Raw genomic sequence first — 20352 nt, forward strand, 5'->3', positions numbered from 1 at the left:
GGTGATTAAAGCCATACGTGTGAATGGTATCACTAGGAAGAAAGTATTGAATGAGAAGGGAGAGCCCAGGGCCACACCTGGGAAACTCCAACATTTATCCTTGATACTACTTGCCAAAGCGCTCTCCAGAGAGGCTGCGCAAATTTGACATTCTTACAATAATGAATGAGAATAGAGGAGTGATTTTCAACTCTGGTGATTAAGCAACCCCAGCCAGGATATGTCTAAGGTAATCCAGAAGGTGGTGTGAATTTCTTTTAAACGTGTTTAAAAAGAAAGGCAAGGCTTCCCTGGTGGCACAGTGGTTGGGAGTCTGCCTGCTAATGCAGGGGACACGGGTTCGAGCCCTGGTCTGGGAGGATCCCACATGCCGCGGAGCAGCTAGGCCCGTGAGCCACAACTACTGAGCCTGCGCGTCTGGAGCCTGTGCTCCACAACGAGAGGCCGCGATAGTGAGAGGCCCGCGCACCGGGATGAAGAGTGGCCCCTGCTTGCCGCAACTAGAGAAAGCCCTCTCACAGAAACGAAGACCCAAGACAGCCAAAAAAATAAATAAATAAACAAATGTGGGGTTTAAGAAAAAAAAGAGAGGCAAAATCCAGATGCACTTTTCTGTAAGTGCCTGCCCCTCACCGAGAGCATAGAGAACAGGGGCGCTGCATTGCTCCCGGCAACCCAGCCCCTCCCCAACCCCTGTATTACTGTCGTTGTAATCATGGCAGAGTCTGAGTGTGCGTGAAACCAAGAGAGATGTGGCCCACAGTTCTAGCTGTTCTTCAAAATCAGAACTAAAACAAGGAAAGACCATGATCTCTATCCTAGTAATAGCGGGGCCAAGCAATGTGTGCACTGTCCCCTCCCCAGGCTTCAGGAGTCACTGAAGCCTCTGTCTCTAAATCTAGTCTTACATTCCCGTAAAGAAACATGGGTTGCAAAATTAAGCCATCAGGGGCTTCCCTAGTGGCGCAGTGGTTGAGAGTCCACCTGCCGATGCAGGGGACACGGGTTCGTGCCCCGGTCCGGGAAGATCCCACATGCCGCGGAGCAGCTGGGCCCGTGAGCCATGGCCGCTGAGCCTGCGCGTCCGGAGCCTGTGCTCCGCAACAGGAGAGGCCACAACAGTGAGAGGCCCACGTACCGCTAAAAAAAAAGAAGAAGCTGGCTCAAAAACTTTTTATGTGTTAGTCCACCATGATAAGTGATTCAAGGTACTTCCCATTACTGAGGCCAGCAGGGGATCCCCCAGTCACTCATCACCATACGCAAGCAGTCCTAAGAGCCTTGTGTGTTCACAGTTCCTAAGAGGAGGGTAGGAACCATGGTTTGTTTAACTCCTCCTGGGTACTTGTCACTGTGTTAGTTGTTTTACATGTACTGTGTACTTTCATCTTCCAACAGCCCAATGAGCCAGGTACTATTGTCGTCTTTATTTTGCAAGTAAGGAAACTGAGTATCAATAACATTAAGGAACTTGCTCAAAGTCACACAGCTGGTACATGGTAGGGTCAGGACTCAAACTGAGGTCGTTGTGATCCTGGCACTTGTGCTTTTTCTGTGACCCCACGTGCCCTCCGAAGATCCAGAGGGGTACCAGGTACATGCCCAGTTCCTAGAGGACAGGTTCTGTCGTTAACTTGAACAGAGACAAACCTGAGAGTTTCATTCCCTGGAGTGAAGGGTGTCTGATGCGCACCGCGGGCCTCGCCCCAGCAAAGCCCCATTTGCATTAGAGCGAATAATTCTGAGTTCAGGCTTTGGAGACCAGCTGCTAAGGTGTGACTCTCAAGTGTGCGCTTACTCATTGTGTGAGCAGATCTCGACTTCTGTGTGCCTCTGTTTACTTGGTTATAAAATGGGGTTAAGATCTCACCAGGTAGTTGTGAGGATTAAACGACGTGGTACCCAAATCATGGGGTCACACATAAGCCTTAGGAAACGGTAGCTGCCATCCGCATCAGCCTTGAATACTTGTTGATTTAATGTGAACTAAATGTGGATGGCAAGCAGATGGGTATGCACACAGGCAGGGCAGCTTGATTTACTCACGCCGAGGCGCCTTTACCTGTGACCCCTGCCGCATCTCTATTTGACAGCTAGTCAGATTTTCTTAGCCGTGAGCACTCAGTTCTCTTCCCAGGCCTTCTTCCTCGGCTCTTGACAATGGGCTGCATTTCCTAGCTGCCGAGTGGTAAAGCTGGGACTCCATCCAGGTCCCTCTGACCTCAAAGCCCCTGCTCTGAACCACCATACTACCTGCCTTTTAAAATATTGTCCTAAGGGATAAAACGCACGTAACAAGCTAGGTCTGTAAAATCCTGGAATAAATCCCTCAGGGAAATCCAGGTTGAGTAACTATTGTTGGATCATGTCATGAGCAGCCCAGGAGATTGGGGTCACTACTAAAGATCTGATTGGTTAAGATATCACCTAACACCTGTCACAATGGCCGTCACCAAAAAGAACACAAATAACAACTGTTGGCGAGGATATGGAGAAAAGGGAACCCTTGTACACTGTTGGTGGAAATGTAAATTGGTGTGGCCACTACGGAAAACAGTTTGAAGGTTTCTCAAAACACTAAAAATAGAACTACCACATGATCCAGCAATTCCACTCCTGGGTATTTATTCCCCTAAAATGGAAACCACTAATTCAAAAAGATACATGCACCCCAATGTTCATAGCAGCATTATTTACGATAGCCAAGACATGAAAGCAACCTAAGTGCCCATCCACAGATGAGTGGATAAAGAAGATGCAGTAGGGAATTCCCTGGCGGTCCAGTGGATAGGAGTTGACGCTTTCACTGCTACGGCCCAGGTTCAGTCCCTGGTTGGGGAACTAAGATCCCACAAGCTGCATGGTGTGGCCACCCCCCAAAAATAGATGTGATATATCTATATCTATATCTATATCTATATCTATATCTATATCTATATATATATATATATATGCAGTGGAATACTACACAGCCATAAAAAAGAATGCAATTTTGCCATTTGCAGCAACATGGATGGACTTGGAGGGTACTATGCTTAGTGAAATAAGTCAGACAGAAAAGGACAAATACTGTATGATATGACTTTTATGTGGAATCTAAAAAATAAAACTAGTGAATATAAGAAAAAAAGAAATAGACTCACAGATATAGAAAACAAACTAGTGGTTACCAGTGGGGAGCGGGAAAGGGGGAGGGACAAGTTAGAGGTAGGGAAATAAGAGGAACAAACTACCGTGCTCACTTCAGCAGCACATATACTAAAATTGGAACAATACAGAGAAGATTAGCATGGCCCCTGTGCAAGGATGACACGGAAATTCATGAAGCGTTCCATCCTTTTGTGACCAGAATGGGAAGGAAATTCAAAAAAGAGGGGATATATGAATACATAGAGCTGATTCACGTTGCTGTACAGTTGAAACTAACACAACATCGTAAAGCAGCTATACTCCAATTTAAAAAAAAGAGGTACAAACTACTATGTATAAAATAAATAAGCTACAATGATATATTTTACAGCACAGGGAATATAGCCAATATATTTTTTTTAATTTCACTTTTTCCTAATTTTTTTTAATTCTTTTCTTTTTTTTTTTTTAAACCCCACATTTGTTTATTTATTTATTTTTTTGGCTGTCTTGGGTCTTCGTTTCTCTGCGAGGGCTTTTTCTAGTTGTGGCAAGCGGGGGCCGCCACTCATTGTGGTGTGCTGGCCTCTCACTATCGCGGCCTCTCTCGTTGTGGAACACAGGCTCCAGACGCGCAGGCTCAGTAGTTGCGGCTCACGGTCCTAGTCGCTCCGCGGCATGTGGGATCCTCCCAGACCAGGGCCCGAACCCGTGTCCCCTGCATTAGCAGGCAGACTCTCAACCACTGCGCCACCAGGGAAGCCCATAGCCAATATTTTATAATAACTATAAATGGAATATAACCTTTAAAAATTGTGAATCACTATGTTGTACACCTGAAACATACAATATTTTACATTGACTATATCTCAATTAAAAAATAAAAAAGCTGCGACCTAAAAAAAAAAATCTAATTGGTGAAGGATTACTGTGTGGTCCCACTGGAAGACAGGAAACATGTAAGGAGGACCTTAAAAGTCAGCTCCCCTCTCCTCCTGCCTGGTTTCTCAGCTTCTTTTGATAAGGGAAAGAAAGGACTTTTTACATTTATCTTTGCAAGCTCAGTTGATTGTGTCTATTTCTGCAAGACTTTGTTGCAAATAAAAGGATTCCTTGCATACATAGAAAATCGCTCTTTCTCAGATATCCAAGATATGCAGTATTTTTATGTGAAAAAAAAGAAAGTTGTAATACAATATGCACAGTGTTCTCCCCTTTTTTTTCTTTTTTTTTTTTTTTCAAATGCCAATATCCAACCACAGGAGAAATCTGGAGGAAAAGACATAAAAGTGTTGAGAGTATTATCCCAGCATGATAAGACTGCGTGAGCCTTGACTTTCCCTCAGTCGTTCAACAGCTATTTATTGCAGCCCTACTGTGTGCCAGCCACTGAGGATACAGCGGGGGGACACTTTCCACTTTATGGGTTTCTGCCCTGTTTGGATTTGTGTAACAGGCATGTGTAAATTTTGTAACCAGAACTATAATCAAGAATTGCTGCTTCTCCCAGAGAAGAAAATCCCTCTTTCCAACAGCCCAAGTCTGCATCACCCATCTCTGCCATCTCGCGATCCACCCAGTGCCCCTCTCCTCACGCACCCTTCACATAAGCCAGCCCAGCCCTTCACTCTCCAGCCTCTAGTCTCTCTGAAAAGAGAATGAGAGACCTAGGTCTGAATTCTGATCCTACTGCTTACCAGCTCCATAGCTTAACCTTGCTGGGCGTCTGTGTCTCACCTATAAATGCAAACGCATTTCCTTGCTGGGCTGTTTGTAATGATCAGAAAATATCACGTGGTAAACTTCTGGCATGGTGCCTGGCACACGGCAAGTGGTTAATACTGAATAGCTATTATTATAATATTATTATTCTCACTCTTCCAAGCTGGAAATTCTCAGCAAGTGGCATTGTCAGAGGCCAAGGGCCCAGGCACGAGCCTGTTCAGCTCCCCTCCTGTCTCTCTCCGCACCCACCTTTCCTCCTTTCCCTCCATCTTCCCTCACTACGTTCTCTTTCCAAATGCAGCTCTTCCCTCCCTGAGTCTCCCCTTCTCTCTCCCTCCCAGACCACCTTGTGCACAAGCTCCTGAATCACGACCTCCTTCTTCAGCGTCTACAGCCTCCCACTCCATCTTTCTCCTTCGTCATCAAACATGCACTTCAAGCTGGTGCATCTTCACTGGGACCACTGCTTCTTTAGCTCCTTTTCTACTGCTTGTACTCCTGTCCCACTAAGACCTTGAAGTGCATTACACCCTGTGTGCTCACCACCAACTTCCCACATTGTCTTTGCCTCTTTGGCAACTGACGTGGCCCCCCCGCACTGAAGCCCCAGCTTCCTCCCCCCGCCATGTTCTCTCTGGCCTACCCAACCCTCTCGGTTTGCTTTCTTGAAACCCTCTCATCTTTGATAATTACAGCTTGGGTGGGTGATGCTCCTGGCAGCCAGTAGGTGGAGGCCAGGGATGCTGCTAAACGTCCTACGGTGCCCAGGACGGCTCCCACGACGAGGACTGTCCAGCCCAACACGTCGAGATGCTGCAGCTGAGAAATGCTGCTGGCTCCTTCGTCTCTGATACATCCCGGTTATTTTTCTGAAAAAAAAAAATCACCCTTCATTAAGCCAACTCACTGCTCCATCAGAAGCTGAAATAGCAGTGACTCAGACCCTGGAGTCACACCACTGTGATCCCAAGCCCTGGCTCAGCCATTTGCCAGCTGTGTGGCGTCCAGCAGCCACAGGTCTCAGAGCCCGACCGCCTCATGTGTAAAAGGAGGCGATGGCGGGACAATACAGTGGGGTGATGCGTTGATTGCTTGGCAGAGGGCCGGGCACACAGGTCACACTCGTGACATTTCAGTGATGTTTAAATCAAGTTTATACTCTTTAGGCTACTGTTCTAGGCTGGCCACAAACTGAACTCAGCTTTCCATCCCAACTCTTCCCTCTACTCCTCCCCTCCCCGATCATCTGCTCTAACCCAATTAAGCTCTTCCAGAACATGCACTGCATTTCCCCACCTCTCATCCTACCTCCTGCCTTCACCCCCCATATTAGTTTCCTATGGCTCTTCTAACATATTACCACAAACTTAGGGGCTTAACACAACTCATATTTATTCTTTTACAGTTCTGGAGGCCAAAGGTCCAAAATCAGTTTCGCTAAGGTAAAGGCAAGGGGCTGGTTCCTTCTGGAGGTTCTAGGAAAGAATCCGTTTCCTTGCCTTTTGTAGTCTCTAGACTGGAAAAGGCGAGGAAATAAAAATTCCCCGCTTTCCTTGGCTCACGGCAGAGGAGCACCTTCAACTCTCTGCTTCTGTCACATCACCGTCTCTGTCTGTCTGTAGTCAGACTCCCTGTGTCTGCTTCTTGTAAGAACCCATGCACCTATATTGGGTCCCCCCAGCTAATCCAGGATAAGCCCACATCTCAAGATCCTTACCTTCATCACATCTGCAAAGGTCCTTCTGCCCTGTCAGGTAATGTTCATAGGCTCTAAGGATTAGGACCCAGACATCTTTGGGGGGAGGCATCATTCACCCAACCACCTCTTCCATTCTGACACGCCATCCCCTCCAACACTGCATACCCATGCGTGCCCACGCCCAGTGGGGCCTCAGCCAAGCAGTGATCACACCAGGTGAATGATGGCGCCTCCCCTGGGACTTTTTCATAGACGGATGCTGTGCAAGGACCAACCTTGGGGAACTTCCCAGGATAAATACCCTGTTTAGAGGGAATAGGGCTTTCAAGAAGCCAAGCTTGCTGCTGGGTGGAGCCCTGGGCTAGGACACAGAAGCCTGGGTTCAAGTCCATCCTCACACCTGTGGCCGAAGGTTCCCCCTCAGTGCCCCCGCCCTGGGAGGCTGCAGCCTCATATGAGCTGTGTGGCCTTGGACAAGTCATGTCACCTCTCTGGGCCTCGATGCCTCACCTGCCAAGGGAGGATGGTGAGCTCATTAGTACTGGCCTGTGGTAAGTGTCCAGTAAATAGCAGCTGTGACTTTTACATGCAGTAACTTCTTCCTGAGCCTTTGTTTTGAGTGTAAATTATTTCTTTTATAGATCACAAGGACCACATGGATGGATCATTTCTAGACTTAAAGACCCTCGGGATGGAAAAAAATGTTCAGAAAATATTGGATGTAAAACCTGACTTGCCAACTTTTTCAAGAGTAGAGATCGGAACGGTAACCAAAGAAACTTTGTCTCTGCATTGACTGACACGTGGGGAGGGTGGGCATGAGGACAAACACGAGCCGTGTGCCCTGGCACCACTGTATACATCATTGGTTCGAGGCCAGGTCCTCCCTGATGGGCTGGCACCTGTATGGACTGATCGGTGCCTGGCCGTAGCAGCAATCCAATGTTTGAATAGAAAGGCGGCTTGCCATCATGTACAGCATGATATAGCATTGCACTGATGCTGGCCAGGTCAATCTCTGGGCCCTCCTTTTCACATCACATGTTATATTCTGCAGAAAATATCCAACAAGCTAATGTACAACAGTATGTCATGAGCTTGCCTAACATTTGCTTTTTGCTATAAACTGAAAAACATGAACACATAAAGGGCAGCAGAAGGGAGCCATGATGATTAAGAAGACACAAGTTCTAGAATCAGAGACCTGTGTCCTAATCCCAGCTCTGCAAGCTCTGTGACCTTGGGCAGCCTCCTAACCTTTCTGGGACTTCAATTTCCCAGCTGTAAAATGATGATGGAAAAATTAAAGGAGATCATTATGTAAAGTGCTTATCCCAGTGCCTAGCTCATAGCGAGCACTTTAATAGATGATAGTTATTATTGTCAAACAGTATTTAAAGAGTATTATCCAAGAAAACCTTCCTTTCTTAGGGAGCATAGTTTGTGTTTTCCAGGATTTTCAGAAGTAATTTGATTGTTAGGTTGAAGGTGCCCTGTATCCTAAATGGATGTTTGATTGGGTGTTTGACTGACACATGACAATGGACAGCTCAGGTCAACGTGGCTTGCTGTGGCAGCTGGTCTAAACCAGGTTTGGGAAAACATAATAAAGCCATCCTATCTGTACCAGCATTTTCTCCTACAATTTTTCTAGACATTTGCTCACACGTCTAGAGGTGTGAGTCTTCAGAAACGTGTTGGTCTTCCTGATAAAATCGAACCTTCCTTCTCTGAGGTTGGGAGTAGAGGGACCGTCTCCAGGTGGGGAGCTCAGCTGGATCTCACGTCCTGATGGTCCTGCTTCCAAGATTGACCTTCCCCTTGGCAACAAGCCCTCATCCCACCACTGACACCACAGAGCAGGAAACCTCCTAACTCTCAATCCTCCAAGGTTGGCAGTAATTAAACGAAAGAGCAGGAGGAAGAATAGCTGACATCTGTGAACTGCTTACTGTGTGCCAGGCGTTGAGCTCAGCCGGCTCCATGCCTTATGTCATTGAACGATCATAGCAGCCTTGTGTCATAGTTACTATTATTGTCCCCATTTAACAGATAAGAAAAAGTAAGGCTTCAGGAGGTCAAGTACCTCACCCAAGGTCACAGAATAATGATTGAAGACACACAAGGGGTGTGTCCCTGGTGGTGTGTCTGCTAGCCTGCAGAGACCGGGTGGGGACTGCGTGCTTGGATCCTGTAGCCCAGGCTCTTCCTTAGTGACCCTCCCCTCAGGAAAAGAGGGGGCGTCTGGAGAGGTACAGAGGATGCAGCTCAGGGTAGCTGAAGACACTGAGCAGCATCTCAGGTTCTTTTTGCAGCAGATCTGCCCGGTTTATTGTCATCTTCAGATACCCTCTTTTATTCTCATCTCCATAGATACATAGACAAATATGTCCACTCTTATCTATCACAGTCACTTTGGGGGCCATTATAGTTTTTTAGTTGTTTTGTTTTTAAGCTCAGAGGTTTTCAGGGTAGTGCCAACAAATGCTAGGGCTAAGAGAGGCTCATGGCAAGCATTAAAAGCCAATTTATTTTTTAAGGAGGCTTATTATGGTTATTTGTAGTCGTTCAGATCGGGTAACCTATTCAGACTGGTGGCCATTCCATGCAGTCATTTGGGCTTCCAGCAGCCAGCTGGCTGGTTGGGGTCTTAGGGAGATGCAGCTGCAAACACTATCTGCATTGTCTCTGGAAAGGGTCTGAAGTGATGCTCACCCACCAGGTTCCAGAACTAGGAGAAGGTTGGGCCAAATTTTGTGAGGGTATGGTTTCTGCTGCACAGAAATGAGATTCCTTTAATAAAAAGGAGGGAGGCTATTTTCCACTTAACCTTCATTCGTTCATTCCACAAACATGCCCACTATGCACCACTCGGTGCCAGGTGCCATGCTGGGCACAAGGAGGGAGATAGTGAGCAAAAGCCGCATGGTCCCCATTTTTCTGGAGCTTGTCCTCTCAACATCAGCGGTACTGATTTTTTGAGCCAGGTAACTCTTTGTTTGGGAGACTGCCCTATGCATCGTGGGGTGTTTAGCAGCATCCTTGTCCTCTACCCAGTAGACGCCAGCAGCAATTATGACAACCACAAATGTGTCCAGGCATTGCTAAATGTCCTGGAGGGGGTAGGGTGGACAGAGTCACCCCCGGTTGAGAACCACTGGCCTAAAGGGAAGACAGACGAGACGGTGGCCAAAGAATGGCATAAGTGATGCATCATTTCAAAGGCAGTCGTGCTCTGAAGTGGTAGGAACACAGTCATATAGAAAGCAGTTCACAGAGTCAGACTGGATTTAAAACCAACTCTCTTGGCATGGACATATATACACACACACGCTACCAAAGGTAAAATAGATAGCTCGTGGGAAGCAGCTGCATCGCACAGGGAGAGCAGGTCGGTGCTGTGTGTCTACCTAGATGGGTGGGATAGGGAGGGTGGGAGGGAGACGCAAGAGGCAGGGGATATGGGGATATATGCATACCTATAGCTGATTCACTTTTTGATACAGCAGAAACTAACACACCATTGTAAAGCAATTATACTCCAATAAAGATGTTAAAAAAATTAACTCTCTCAAATTATTCTTTAGTATCTTTCCAGTTCTTCCATTATTCTTTGGGTTATTCTTCTGGATGTAGAAAATCATAATGGAATGCCAAGAGAGTTTTTCTTCTTTTTTTTTATTTCAGCCTCAAAATGGCCTTTCCAGCCCAGGGTCCATCATGGTCTCTGAGAAGTTAAGGAAAATGGATGTGGCTGACGCTTTAGATCTTAGTGAAAAGCTGGTAGGTATACCCAGCATCAGTCCCCTCCTGTCCAAACCTGCGTGCCCTGCAGATAGTTTAAACATCAACGCCACATACATTTTAGTTGTTACAGTAGCTCCACGAGACCCATCTCCTATCCCAGCATGGGCTGGAAATTGCAGAGCCCAATTCCTTGCAAGACTGGGTAGTAAGAATGAATGTTTATGTCTGTTGTCATTCCCCCTCCCCACTTCCCCCCAGTTCTCAAAAAGGCATAGTGTAAATGGATGCGGGGGAAAATGAAAGTCGTACTAAAAACCCCAAATGCACTCATTTGCAAAGCATGTGTTTCTTCTCTGCAACTGCAGAAAATGAATGAAACAGAATTAGATGTTTGCCTCCTCAAAGGGGCCACCAGCGGTCTTGGGCCAGGCCTCTTACCTGTGAAACGCTTTCTCGTAGTACTTGGACATGAGCAAAACCCTCGGGACTTTGATGAACATCAAAGGTATGTCAGGTCACGTGTCCATGAAACACCTCTCCCCAAAAGAGAGGGAGAGAGTCTACCAGCTTCGACAAAGAGACCTGTACCTGGTGTTTGATAAGATCACCCTACTCAAGAACCAGCTGCAGAGAAAAGAGGAGCTTTTGAGACGATACGAGAAGGACATTGAACAGCTCAAGTATGGCCCGTGTCCCCGGCAAAAGGCCCAGGCCTCCATTCTCCAGGCTAAACCTCGGTGCAGCTGCAGACCCGTAGGGACCAGGACAAGAGGACAGAGGCCTGGGTGTGGAGGGGGGCAGGCGGGATGGTGACTCAGGGCCTGATGGACCCAAGTCTCTGGGCAAGAAAGCAGCAGTTAAAGTACCCTACTGTTAAGGAATAAGGTGCACCTTTTATAAATGTGTCTGATGTTTCACCATGTGTGTGCTTTTCATAATTCCATCCTATTTTCAGTAGTATCCGTTCCCCCACCCTCTCTGGAAAATTGGGAGGGGCTGGTAGCATAACCGTTGCCCCCTTCATGCTGCACGTCCACAGCCAATGGGCTATTTATTCTGCCCTCTAGTCCCCACATCTTCAGCCTTCCCCCCACTTGTAAGGAAACCGCGAAGCCAGGCATATATGGAAGTGTTCTGAGGATCTCCCAGGTCGGGAGCATTGGTGGTGAGTGAGAAAGCTGAGGAGAAAAGAGACTTTGTCTCTCCTGTGTGCTCAGGCAGAGCAAAGTGTCGGTTCAGATGTACCAGTCACAGGTGGCAAAGTTGAAGGACGACATCTCCAAAGAGGCCGAAGAAAAGGCGCTGCTGAAGGAGGCCCTGGCGCACATGGAAGAGCGGCTGCACCAGGAGAAGAGGGTCACCAGGGCGATCAGGCAGCAGAAGGTGAGAGGTCCCTGCTCGGAGCAGAGCCTCTGAGGCTGCCCCTCAGCTCCCTTTAGAAACAGCCAACTGAGGTCCCAGTGGGATCCAGGCAGCACAGAATGCATTCGCTCATTGCAAAGGAAGGTGGCAGAATAGCTTTAGCATTAGGCAGACATAGGTTTAGACTCTTGTTCTGCCATTTACTGTGTGACTTCAGGCAGCTTTTTATTTTTTTAACATCTTTATTGGAGTATAATTGCTTTACAGTGTTGTGTTCATTTCTGCTGTGTAACAAAGTGAATCAGCTATATGCATATGTATATCCTCAGATCCCTCCCTCTTGCGTCTCCCTCCCACCCTCCTTATCCCACCCCTCTAGGTGGTCGCAAAGCAATGAGCTGATCTCCCTGTGCTATGCAGCTGCTTCCCACTAGCTTTCTATTTTACATTTGGTAGTGTATATATGTCCATGCCACTCTCTCACTTCATCACAGCTTACCCTTCCCCCTCCCCATTTCCTCAAGTCCATTCTCTACATCTGTGTCTTTATTCCGGGCTGCCCCTAGGTTCATCAGAACCTTCTTTTTTTTTTTTTTTTTTAGATTCCATATATATGTGTTAGCTTAACCTCTCTGAGACTCAGTCTAGCTTGCCTCTATTTTTTTTAACTTTCTTTTTTTTTAATTTAATTTTTATTTTATATTGGAGTATAGTTGATTTACAGAGTTGTGTTAGTTTCAGGTGTATAGCAAAGTGATTCAGTTATACATACACATATATCTATTCTTTTTCAGATTCTTTTCCCATATAAGTTATTACAGAATATTGAGTAGAGTTCCCTGTGCTATACAGTAGGTCCTTGTTGATTATATATTTTATATATAATAGTGTGTATATGTTAATCCCAAACTCCTAATTTATCCCTCCCCACCACATTTCCACTTTGGTAACCATAAGTTTGTTTTCAAAGTCTGTGAGTCTCTTTCTGTTTTGTAACTAAGCTCATTTGTATCATTTTTTTTAGATTCCACATATAAGTGATATCATATGATATTTGTCTTTGTCTGACTTACTTCACATAGTATGATAGTCTCTAGGTCCATCCACGTTGCTGCAAATGGCATTACTTCATTCTTTTTTATGGCTGAGTAGTATTCCACTGTATATTTGTACCACATCTTCTTTATCCACTCCTCCATCGACATTTACGCTGCTTCCATGTCCTGGCTGTTGTGAACAGTGCTTTCTGAGACTCATAGTCTAGCTCGTCTGTATTTTTTTAACTTTTGATAATTCGTGTATTTTATCTTGTTTTTTCTATCCAGATAACTATTTTTTCTACCAGTTTTATTGAGACATAATTGACACACAGCACTGTACTGAGCTTAAGGGTGTCCAGCATCATGATCTGACTTCCCTGCCTCCTGAAATGATGACCACAATCAGTTGAGTGAACAGCCCGAGTGTTTTTAAAGGCGGCGCTTCTGATTTTCATTGTTCTGCCAGGTGCCAGGGATACACCGAGGAATAAGCTCTCTGAGAATAAAGATTTGGGTTTGCTATTCTGAGTAGCCAGAATAGTACTCCAGTCTTTCTGACTTGGGGCTGTGTATTTGTACACGCATGCTTGCGTGTATGTGTGTACATGTGAGTATGTGCTGTGTGTTTGCATGTGTGTGTATTTGCATGTGTGTGTTTGTTGCCTGCATGAGCTCTAAGGAGGCCAAGGTCATAGAAGGGTGCCCTTCTCCTCAACCAGGAGGTGATGGTCAGATAGTTCCTTGCAGAAGCCTGCCCTCCATCCTGAGAACCTTCTAGGCAATAGGTTTCCAGACAGCAGGCTCTCTGGCTTAGAGCCCCAGAAATGAAAAGTGGCTGTCCTGCTCTGAGGGAGCCTGGTTGCGGTGTTTCCAGTGCTCACTGCTGTGAATTAAACATCACAGGCCTTAGTCTGCATGTGTCATTGAGCTGCCTCAGGCAGAGGACAGTTTCCTTTCACACCAAGCAATGCCAGGGAGAGCTGGGCCAGTGACAGAGTTGTGACTTTCCCTTTGATGTGCCCTCTGGAGAGCTCACCCCTCCCCGAAATGCCGCCCCCGCCCCCAGGGCTTGGCAGACTGGGTCCCAAAGCAGAGACACCAGACCACAGAATGGGACAGAGAAGGGCCCAAAAAAAGCCATTGTCATGTACTGAAAACCTGAGGATTTACATAATCAGGCTTCACATGCATTATTCATGGGCTGCCTCATTCATACACAGTGCAAGGGACAGGCCAGCCTGTTTGTCAGGAAGAAAACAATAATACATCTTAAAGTTTTGCTGGATCCTAAAGGGCACTTGTATATATCTGTCTTGGCATCCGTTCCTTCCAGGGAGTATATCTTCGTTGTCTTTAAGCAGAAATGAACAGAAAGTAGAATTCCTCTTTTCTAAGTTTTACACTTAGTATTTTCACAAGGAGCCTTAGTTTTTTAGCCTCCTGTATGAAACTTTGAAACTCTTCACCCGTTCACAGAGGTGGCAGTGTTGAAGCACTGAGATGAAATTACACATCTTTAGCCTCAGAATTGCCCACCCCCCAAAAAAAAATGGAGTTTGTAGTTTTAATTTTTGACCATCTCTTCACCAAGCAGACCTTTCAAGAATCAAAAGTCCTATTTCCACACTAATATCTCTGGCTGTGAAAATGAGACTTGGTATAAGATGCTGGGCCTTCACAGCGAACTGGGTCTGTGGCTCTGTCCATGTGGCAGAGGGACGGGAACCGCTGCCCAGGCCGTGCTCACTCGAATCCACTTCCCACATCACTCAAGAAGCCGGCAGTGTCTCTCAGAGTTCAGAGGCCAGATTTGGAGTCAAACAAATAGGGGTCAAGCCCCACCGCTGCCCCGAATGACCCTGAGTAAGTGGCTTGACCTCTGTATCCCAGGTTCCTCAACAAAAGCAACCAAAACTGTTAGCAAGGGGCCTACTCCGTGGGGGAGTGGGAGGGTTAAATGGCAAAATGCCTGCAGTGCCTGGCACATCACAAGCCCCGTTTCTAAGGGGGAAGAATAGGCAGCTCATGGATGGGTGGGGATTCCTCTATTTCTTTCAGGGAGCTTCCTGCCAGCTGACGCCTTCCCCGGTCCTCCCAAAGCTGCCAGCTCTTATGGGACGCGCTCTTCTCTTTGGTGAATACGACTAGGGCCACGGCCAAGAAAGGACCCAGATACCTTTTGTGAAAGGGCTAAGGCTGGGATTTTCAAGAGGAAATTTTTAAATGCACAGAAGTTGCCACTTGGGAAGCACGCAAGCCCTTTCTTAGGGCTTGAAGTGGAAGAAAGGCTGAAGGGCACCGGCTGCTTCTGGCAGGAGAAGCCGCTCAGCTCTCCTGCCAATCAAATCTCCAGCCAATCAAGTCCTGGCTAGGGGGCGTGACCACCGCTTTGCCTTGTGGTCTCAGCCAGGAAAAGCCCCTAACCTTCCCTCTGCTTAATTAGCTCAGATCCCTCTTCTTTAAGATGAGAATAAAAATGGCACCTAGCTCGTAGCCTTCCCAATTGGAGCTTGTATACAAAAGCCTTAGCACATAGGACCACAAAGCATTCACCCTCTCCTACCATCGTCATTACCCTCACTATTCTCTTTAACTCACTATCTTCCAAGATTTCCTTGGGCCCAGGTATTCTCAAGATTCTGGCTTCCTCCGTGCCACTTGTGTGTTTTGTTTGTTTGTTTGTTTGTTTTTGCGGTACGCAGGCCTCTCACTGTTGTGGCCTCTCCCGTTGTGGAGCACAGGCTCCAGACGCGCAGGCTCAGCGGCCATGGCTCACGGGCCCAGCCGCTCCGCGGCATGTGGGATCCTCCTTGACCGGGACACGAACCCGTGTGCCCTGCGTCGGCAGGCGGACTCTCAACCTCTGCGCCACCAGGGAAGCCCCACAATTGGTAGATGTTGTGTAGGAGGAGCGTGGGATGGGAGGGGCTTGGGGTGGTACTCTTCCGCCCACAATGATGAAGTAGAACCATGTGGCCAGGCCTATGCAGCATACGGATAGAAGAAGGCTAAAGAAAAAGACCCTCCCGCACCCCCTTCATCACATCCCAGTGTGTTCAGTAAAGTTCAGGAAAAGCAGGTGCACAGGGGCCAGGCTCTGCCCTTCAGTGCCCAGTTGCCCACTGACGGAACTTAATCCAGGAAGGAATTTTGCAGCAATGTTCAAACTGGGGTTCCCTGGAGCCTTTGGGTGCCATGGAAAGGTGTGACTCTCAAAGCACACACACCTTTCTCCCGCCAGAGAAGCTCTCCATTATCTTATACCCCAAGTTCCTCATGGGATTTTGCTTGGATATACGGTTCTGCCAAAAAAAAGGCGGGGAATGGGGTGGGAGAGAAGAAGGCTGTTGGTTTAAAACTAACCCCTGCTTTATAATATCTGGGAATTTGGATAGTGATTGTCTCAACTGAGTTTGTGATAAATACTGAGTGGCTGCAGGCTCGAGGTCTTCTCCACGGAAAATGCCTGGAGGGCAACTGTCAGTTCAATACGGGCCCATCAGCCTTCACAGACAGTCCTCTGAGGGTAGAGTTAGCATCCTTCTGGGAGAATGGAAGAGTCTTGTAAGCACCTATGCCCTGTCCCAAAAGACAGCCTTATTTCCTCCCTGAGTTTTGTGACTACCCGGTAGGGTTGCCAGATTTAGGGGAAAACAAACAAACCAAAAACACGATGCCCAGTTAAATTTTAATTTCAGATAAACAACAAAAGCTATTCAGTATAAATGTCCTAACTATTACACGGGGCATATTCACACTCACAAATTTGTTGGCTTCATTCTGAAATTCAGATTTAACTGGGCATCCTGTATTTTATCTGGCAACCCCTCCAACATTTACTGAGCACCAACTAGACACCAAGCAGGGAGGTTCTGAACCAGGTGTCGCAAGATGGCAGCCCACAGATATATTCCATTTGGCTCATGGGATTTTTTTTCAAGTTACATTTCAAAATAGGGCAGTTTCCTGGAATACTCTGGATTTCCAGCTTCTCTGGGAAACTTGGAAGATCTGGCGACCCTAGGCCCACAGACCCACAAGCCACCATCACAAGCCTCCATCTTCCAGGCCCCTTAGAAAGGCCCTGGGCTCGTGTGTTTGCTGCTGTCCACCACCACCCCAGCTCACTTCACCCACTTCTTTTCCTTTCCTGGCCGCTGTAGGAATCAGGTTGGCGACCCCAGTGGATGCTCAGGGCTCTAGGAGAACGTCTCCTTCCTGACACCACTGCACATTCACCTGCGGAGTGTCAGTCTGCAAGGGAGACCCCAGTTCCCTCTCACTTTTGTGTCTCCAGTGCCTAGGGGATGCTCTTTCTTTGATGAGCTGCCCCTGAGGTGCAGGGTCTTGAGCAGATCAGGGTCAGCAATAGTAATCAAACCCCAGGGGAGCGGCAAGCTCCAGGTTTTCAGTGATGCTGGCTTCCCAACAGGCCCCTGTAGTCCCTGCCAGGGAGGTTAGCCACTGGGGCTTTCAACATTTCCACTGGGTGGAAAGCCACTGGACATCTACAGCCTCTTCCACTGATCTAGGAGGCTCTGCTTCCAGCTAAAGCAGATCTGTCCTCCAAGAAGAATACAGTATCCTTCATAGCCTTCTTGGTTGACCACCTCCTTCTCTGCTGGAATCTGGAACAGAGATTCCCTAAAAGGTGCAGCAGGACAGTGTAGCGTTGCCCCAAAGCCACACCCCCTTCTGCAGACCTCTATCCTCACCTCCTCACCTAGGAAGGCTCAACATTCCATCCAAATGGGTAGCATCTGAAAGTTGAGAAAAATCCATTTTTCTCTGATGCAAAAGGCAAAGAAGAACATAAGCTAAATTTTGTCAATATTCTTTCTGTGTTAAAGAGACGAATGTTTGGAGAGCTGATGAAGAACTCAAAGATGCAGAACTCACATTTCCAGGTGAGCCAGAAGAGAGAAGAGAGAAAACCCTAGAACGTCAGCAGGAAGCCCAGTGGACAGTTATCCCACATCTATTATGTACTGAGCATTTGGCATGTGCCGGGCACAGAGCCAAACACTCGACGTGCAGTATCTCTTTTAAGCTTCACAACAACCCTATGGGGTGGGTGTTGTTATTATACCCAATTTACAGATGAGGTGTCTGAGGCTCAGAGACTTTCTTTGTCCAGAGCCTCACAGCTCAGTAGGAGAGCTGGGAATCAGTGCAGATCTGACACCCAGGTGAGTGCTAGCTTTTCCTCCTTTAGGTTAGAAACCTCCAGGTAATAAACCTGATACATTTCCAGTGGTATTTCTCTTAAATTTCAAGGAAGCATCCTCTAGAATTCTCTTCAAAGTTGAGAATTAAGACTATGAAATCTTGAACATGTTGAAACATTGCCATTGACAAATCAGCCCTGGAACTGGAATTAAGCCAGTCCACGTTCCCACTTTGCAGACAGTAGAGGCGAGCTCTCAGGAAGCTAGAAAGCCAAACACATTTTGGTTGAATATGAGAGAGGAGACATTCAAGTTTGATAAAAGGCCACAGTCATGCTGAGGCAACCAAATTATCATGGGAAGAAACGAAGATATTCTAGGTGAGGGATATATTTGAAAAATAGAAGCTTCTCAACCAGCATCCTTGTGCAAAGACCAGAAGGTGGTTACTCCCCAGAGCAGGATGTTAAGAGGATAGAGAGCATCCTGAGGGCCCCACTTGATCTGAGACGTTTGCCACCCTGCAAAGTGGAAACGACTGGAAGTTTGTTACTTATTCACTCACATATATGACTGAGCTGGGAGGAGGCAGAAACTGCCCTACATCTAGGTTTTGTCTGAGGACCACCTGCGGATGTGAAATGGCAGAGGAGATATTGGGATGGGCCCCGGATGTTGTGGGAACATTGTGCTTCTCTGAGATGTGAGACGCCCTGGAACTTCACGCTGCCTCTGGCTTTAACAGAAGCGGGGCAGATAGTGCTTCGGCTAAGAGCAAAGAGCCAGCTTCCCATTCTCCCTGCCCTCCAGCCTGAGCTTAGAAGTTTGGTGTCTAGGATCTCCTCAGTACAGAAAGGTTTCCTCCAGGTTCCTTGCCAAGTGTAACTTGGGCGACTCCATCCCCAAGAGTGGGCCTTGGGCTTCCCTGGTGGCGCAGTGTTTGAGAGTCCGCCTGCCGATGCAGGGGACACGGGTTCATGCCCCGGTCTGGGAAGATCCCACATGCCGCGGAGCGGCTGGGCCTGTGAGCCATGGCCTCTGAGCCTGTGCGTCCGGAGCCTGTGCTCCGCAACGGGAGAGGCCACAACACTGAGAGGCCCGTGTACCGCAAAAAAAAAAAAGGGGGTGGAGGGGGCTTTTTTAAGGATATAGGGGTGAGTGCCTCATAAAAACTGGGAGCTGAAAGAGAGACTGGCCTCGAAATAGAACTGGTAAGCCATCAGATCTCAGGCATCATCTCTTTTATGCACACACAAGCGTGCGCACACGCACACATAGGCCGTATCTCCTCTCTGTGTCTCTGTGTGGCTCCCCTGATCTCTGCTCTCTCCAGTCATGTGACAGGAAGGAATGACCTCATGGTCCCCCAGTTCAAAGGACCAGCCCAGGAAGCAAGTGGCATCTTAGAGCCCATAACCCCAAATCCTGGGAGTGACCATCTTAAAAGCCCAGCCCGTGCCAAGTGCCCGATCAGCTATGACCAGGGACAGAGTCACACACATGGCTGCCTGGATCCAGGAGTAGTGCTCAGAAAAGGGTTAGACAGACCCCCTAGAGTATGCTGCATTTTACCCTCCTAAGACATCAGAGACATAAGGCATTCAGTTCAGAAACAGCTTTTCGAGAGAAAGTCCATCCCAATGAAATTGCCTATCATCAGAAACTCCTGGTTCAAAAAAAGATGCAAATGTCAGAAGAAAACGTTATCTGTGTATCTGGAAGAGTGTACACCAAAATGTGAATAAGGTTACCTGTGGGTAGTGTGATAATGGTGGATCATTTTACCTTCGTTTTGCTCACGTCTATGTGTATATATAAATATTTTTTACAACAAAGATTTTATTTTGAGTAAAAAAAAATGCCATTTCAGAAATATTTGGGGATCTCCCTACAATTATAGAGTTTGGGCATTTGTTGCTCTTGCTTGTTGTAGGTTGGAGCCAGAAAAGGCACCCCAAAGATGGACCAAGGAAGGGAGATGCTGAAGAGAGAAATGTCCAGCAAATCCAGCCAGAGCCTTCTGTTTTCTAAACCTGGTGGAAGGAACTAGAAACGTCGTCCCGCTGGGCCTCGCGTGATCCTCCGTGAGTCAGTGTAACTCTTCTGCGTCCAACTACTAAGATGCTTTTTTAGGACATTAAAGGTTGCTACCCTAGTGTGTTGCTTCCTAGACTGGTATTTTGCACAATACTGTATTTTGGAGTGTGTGAGGAGAGGGGTTCTTTTCACAGATATTATGAATGTAAACATACACAGGCATATGAAGACTAAGTTTGAAATTCAGACTCCTAGGCCTGGTAGATGCAATTATGTGTTTGGGTAGTGACAAACCCAAATGTCACACCTCCAAGGAGCTCTGAGAAGCCCGCAGTGGAGAAAACCCAGGGCGTGTACTGGGGCCACAGGACAGAATGGTAACCTCAGGGCTGTTGGGGCCATGGTATAGTGCATTTATATCTGAATTGATTATAATAAATGTGAA

At 47.2% G+C, this 20352-nt stretch overlaps 1 protein-coding gene across 1 annotated transcript in view; it reads left to right on the forward strand.

Annotated features, from left to right (window-relative positions):
• The window catches only part of LOC309808824 (forkhead-associated domain-containing protein 1-like), a gene marked incomplete at both ends in the record, with an annotated part of 100151 nt that extends 80231 nt beyond the window's left edge, over positions 1 to 19920 (forward strand). The window contains 5 exons of the mRNA XM_082629398.1: positions 7203 to 7319; positions 10241 to 10336; positions 10760 to 10980; positions 11518 to 11683; positions 19804 to 19920. Of these exons, the coding sequence (XP_082485524.1) occupies positions 7203 to 7319; positions 10241 to 10336; positions 10760 to 10980; positions 11518 to 11683; positions 19804 to 19920 (717 nt within the window). The remainder of the gene's footprint in view (positions 1 to 7202; positions 7320 to 10240; positions 10337 to 10759; positions 10981 to 11517; positions 11684 to 19803) is intronic.
• Between the last annotated feature and the right edge of the window lie 432 nt (positions 19921 to 20352).

This window comes from Mesoplodon mirus, assembly GCF_964341445.2.
Source record: "Mesoplodon mirus genome assembly, chromosome: 7".
In the NCBI taxonomy this organism is placed as follows: Eukaryota; Metazoa; Chordata; class Mammalia; order Artiodactyla; family Ziphiidae; genus Mesoplodon; species Mesoplodon mirus.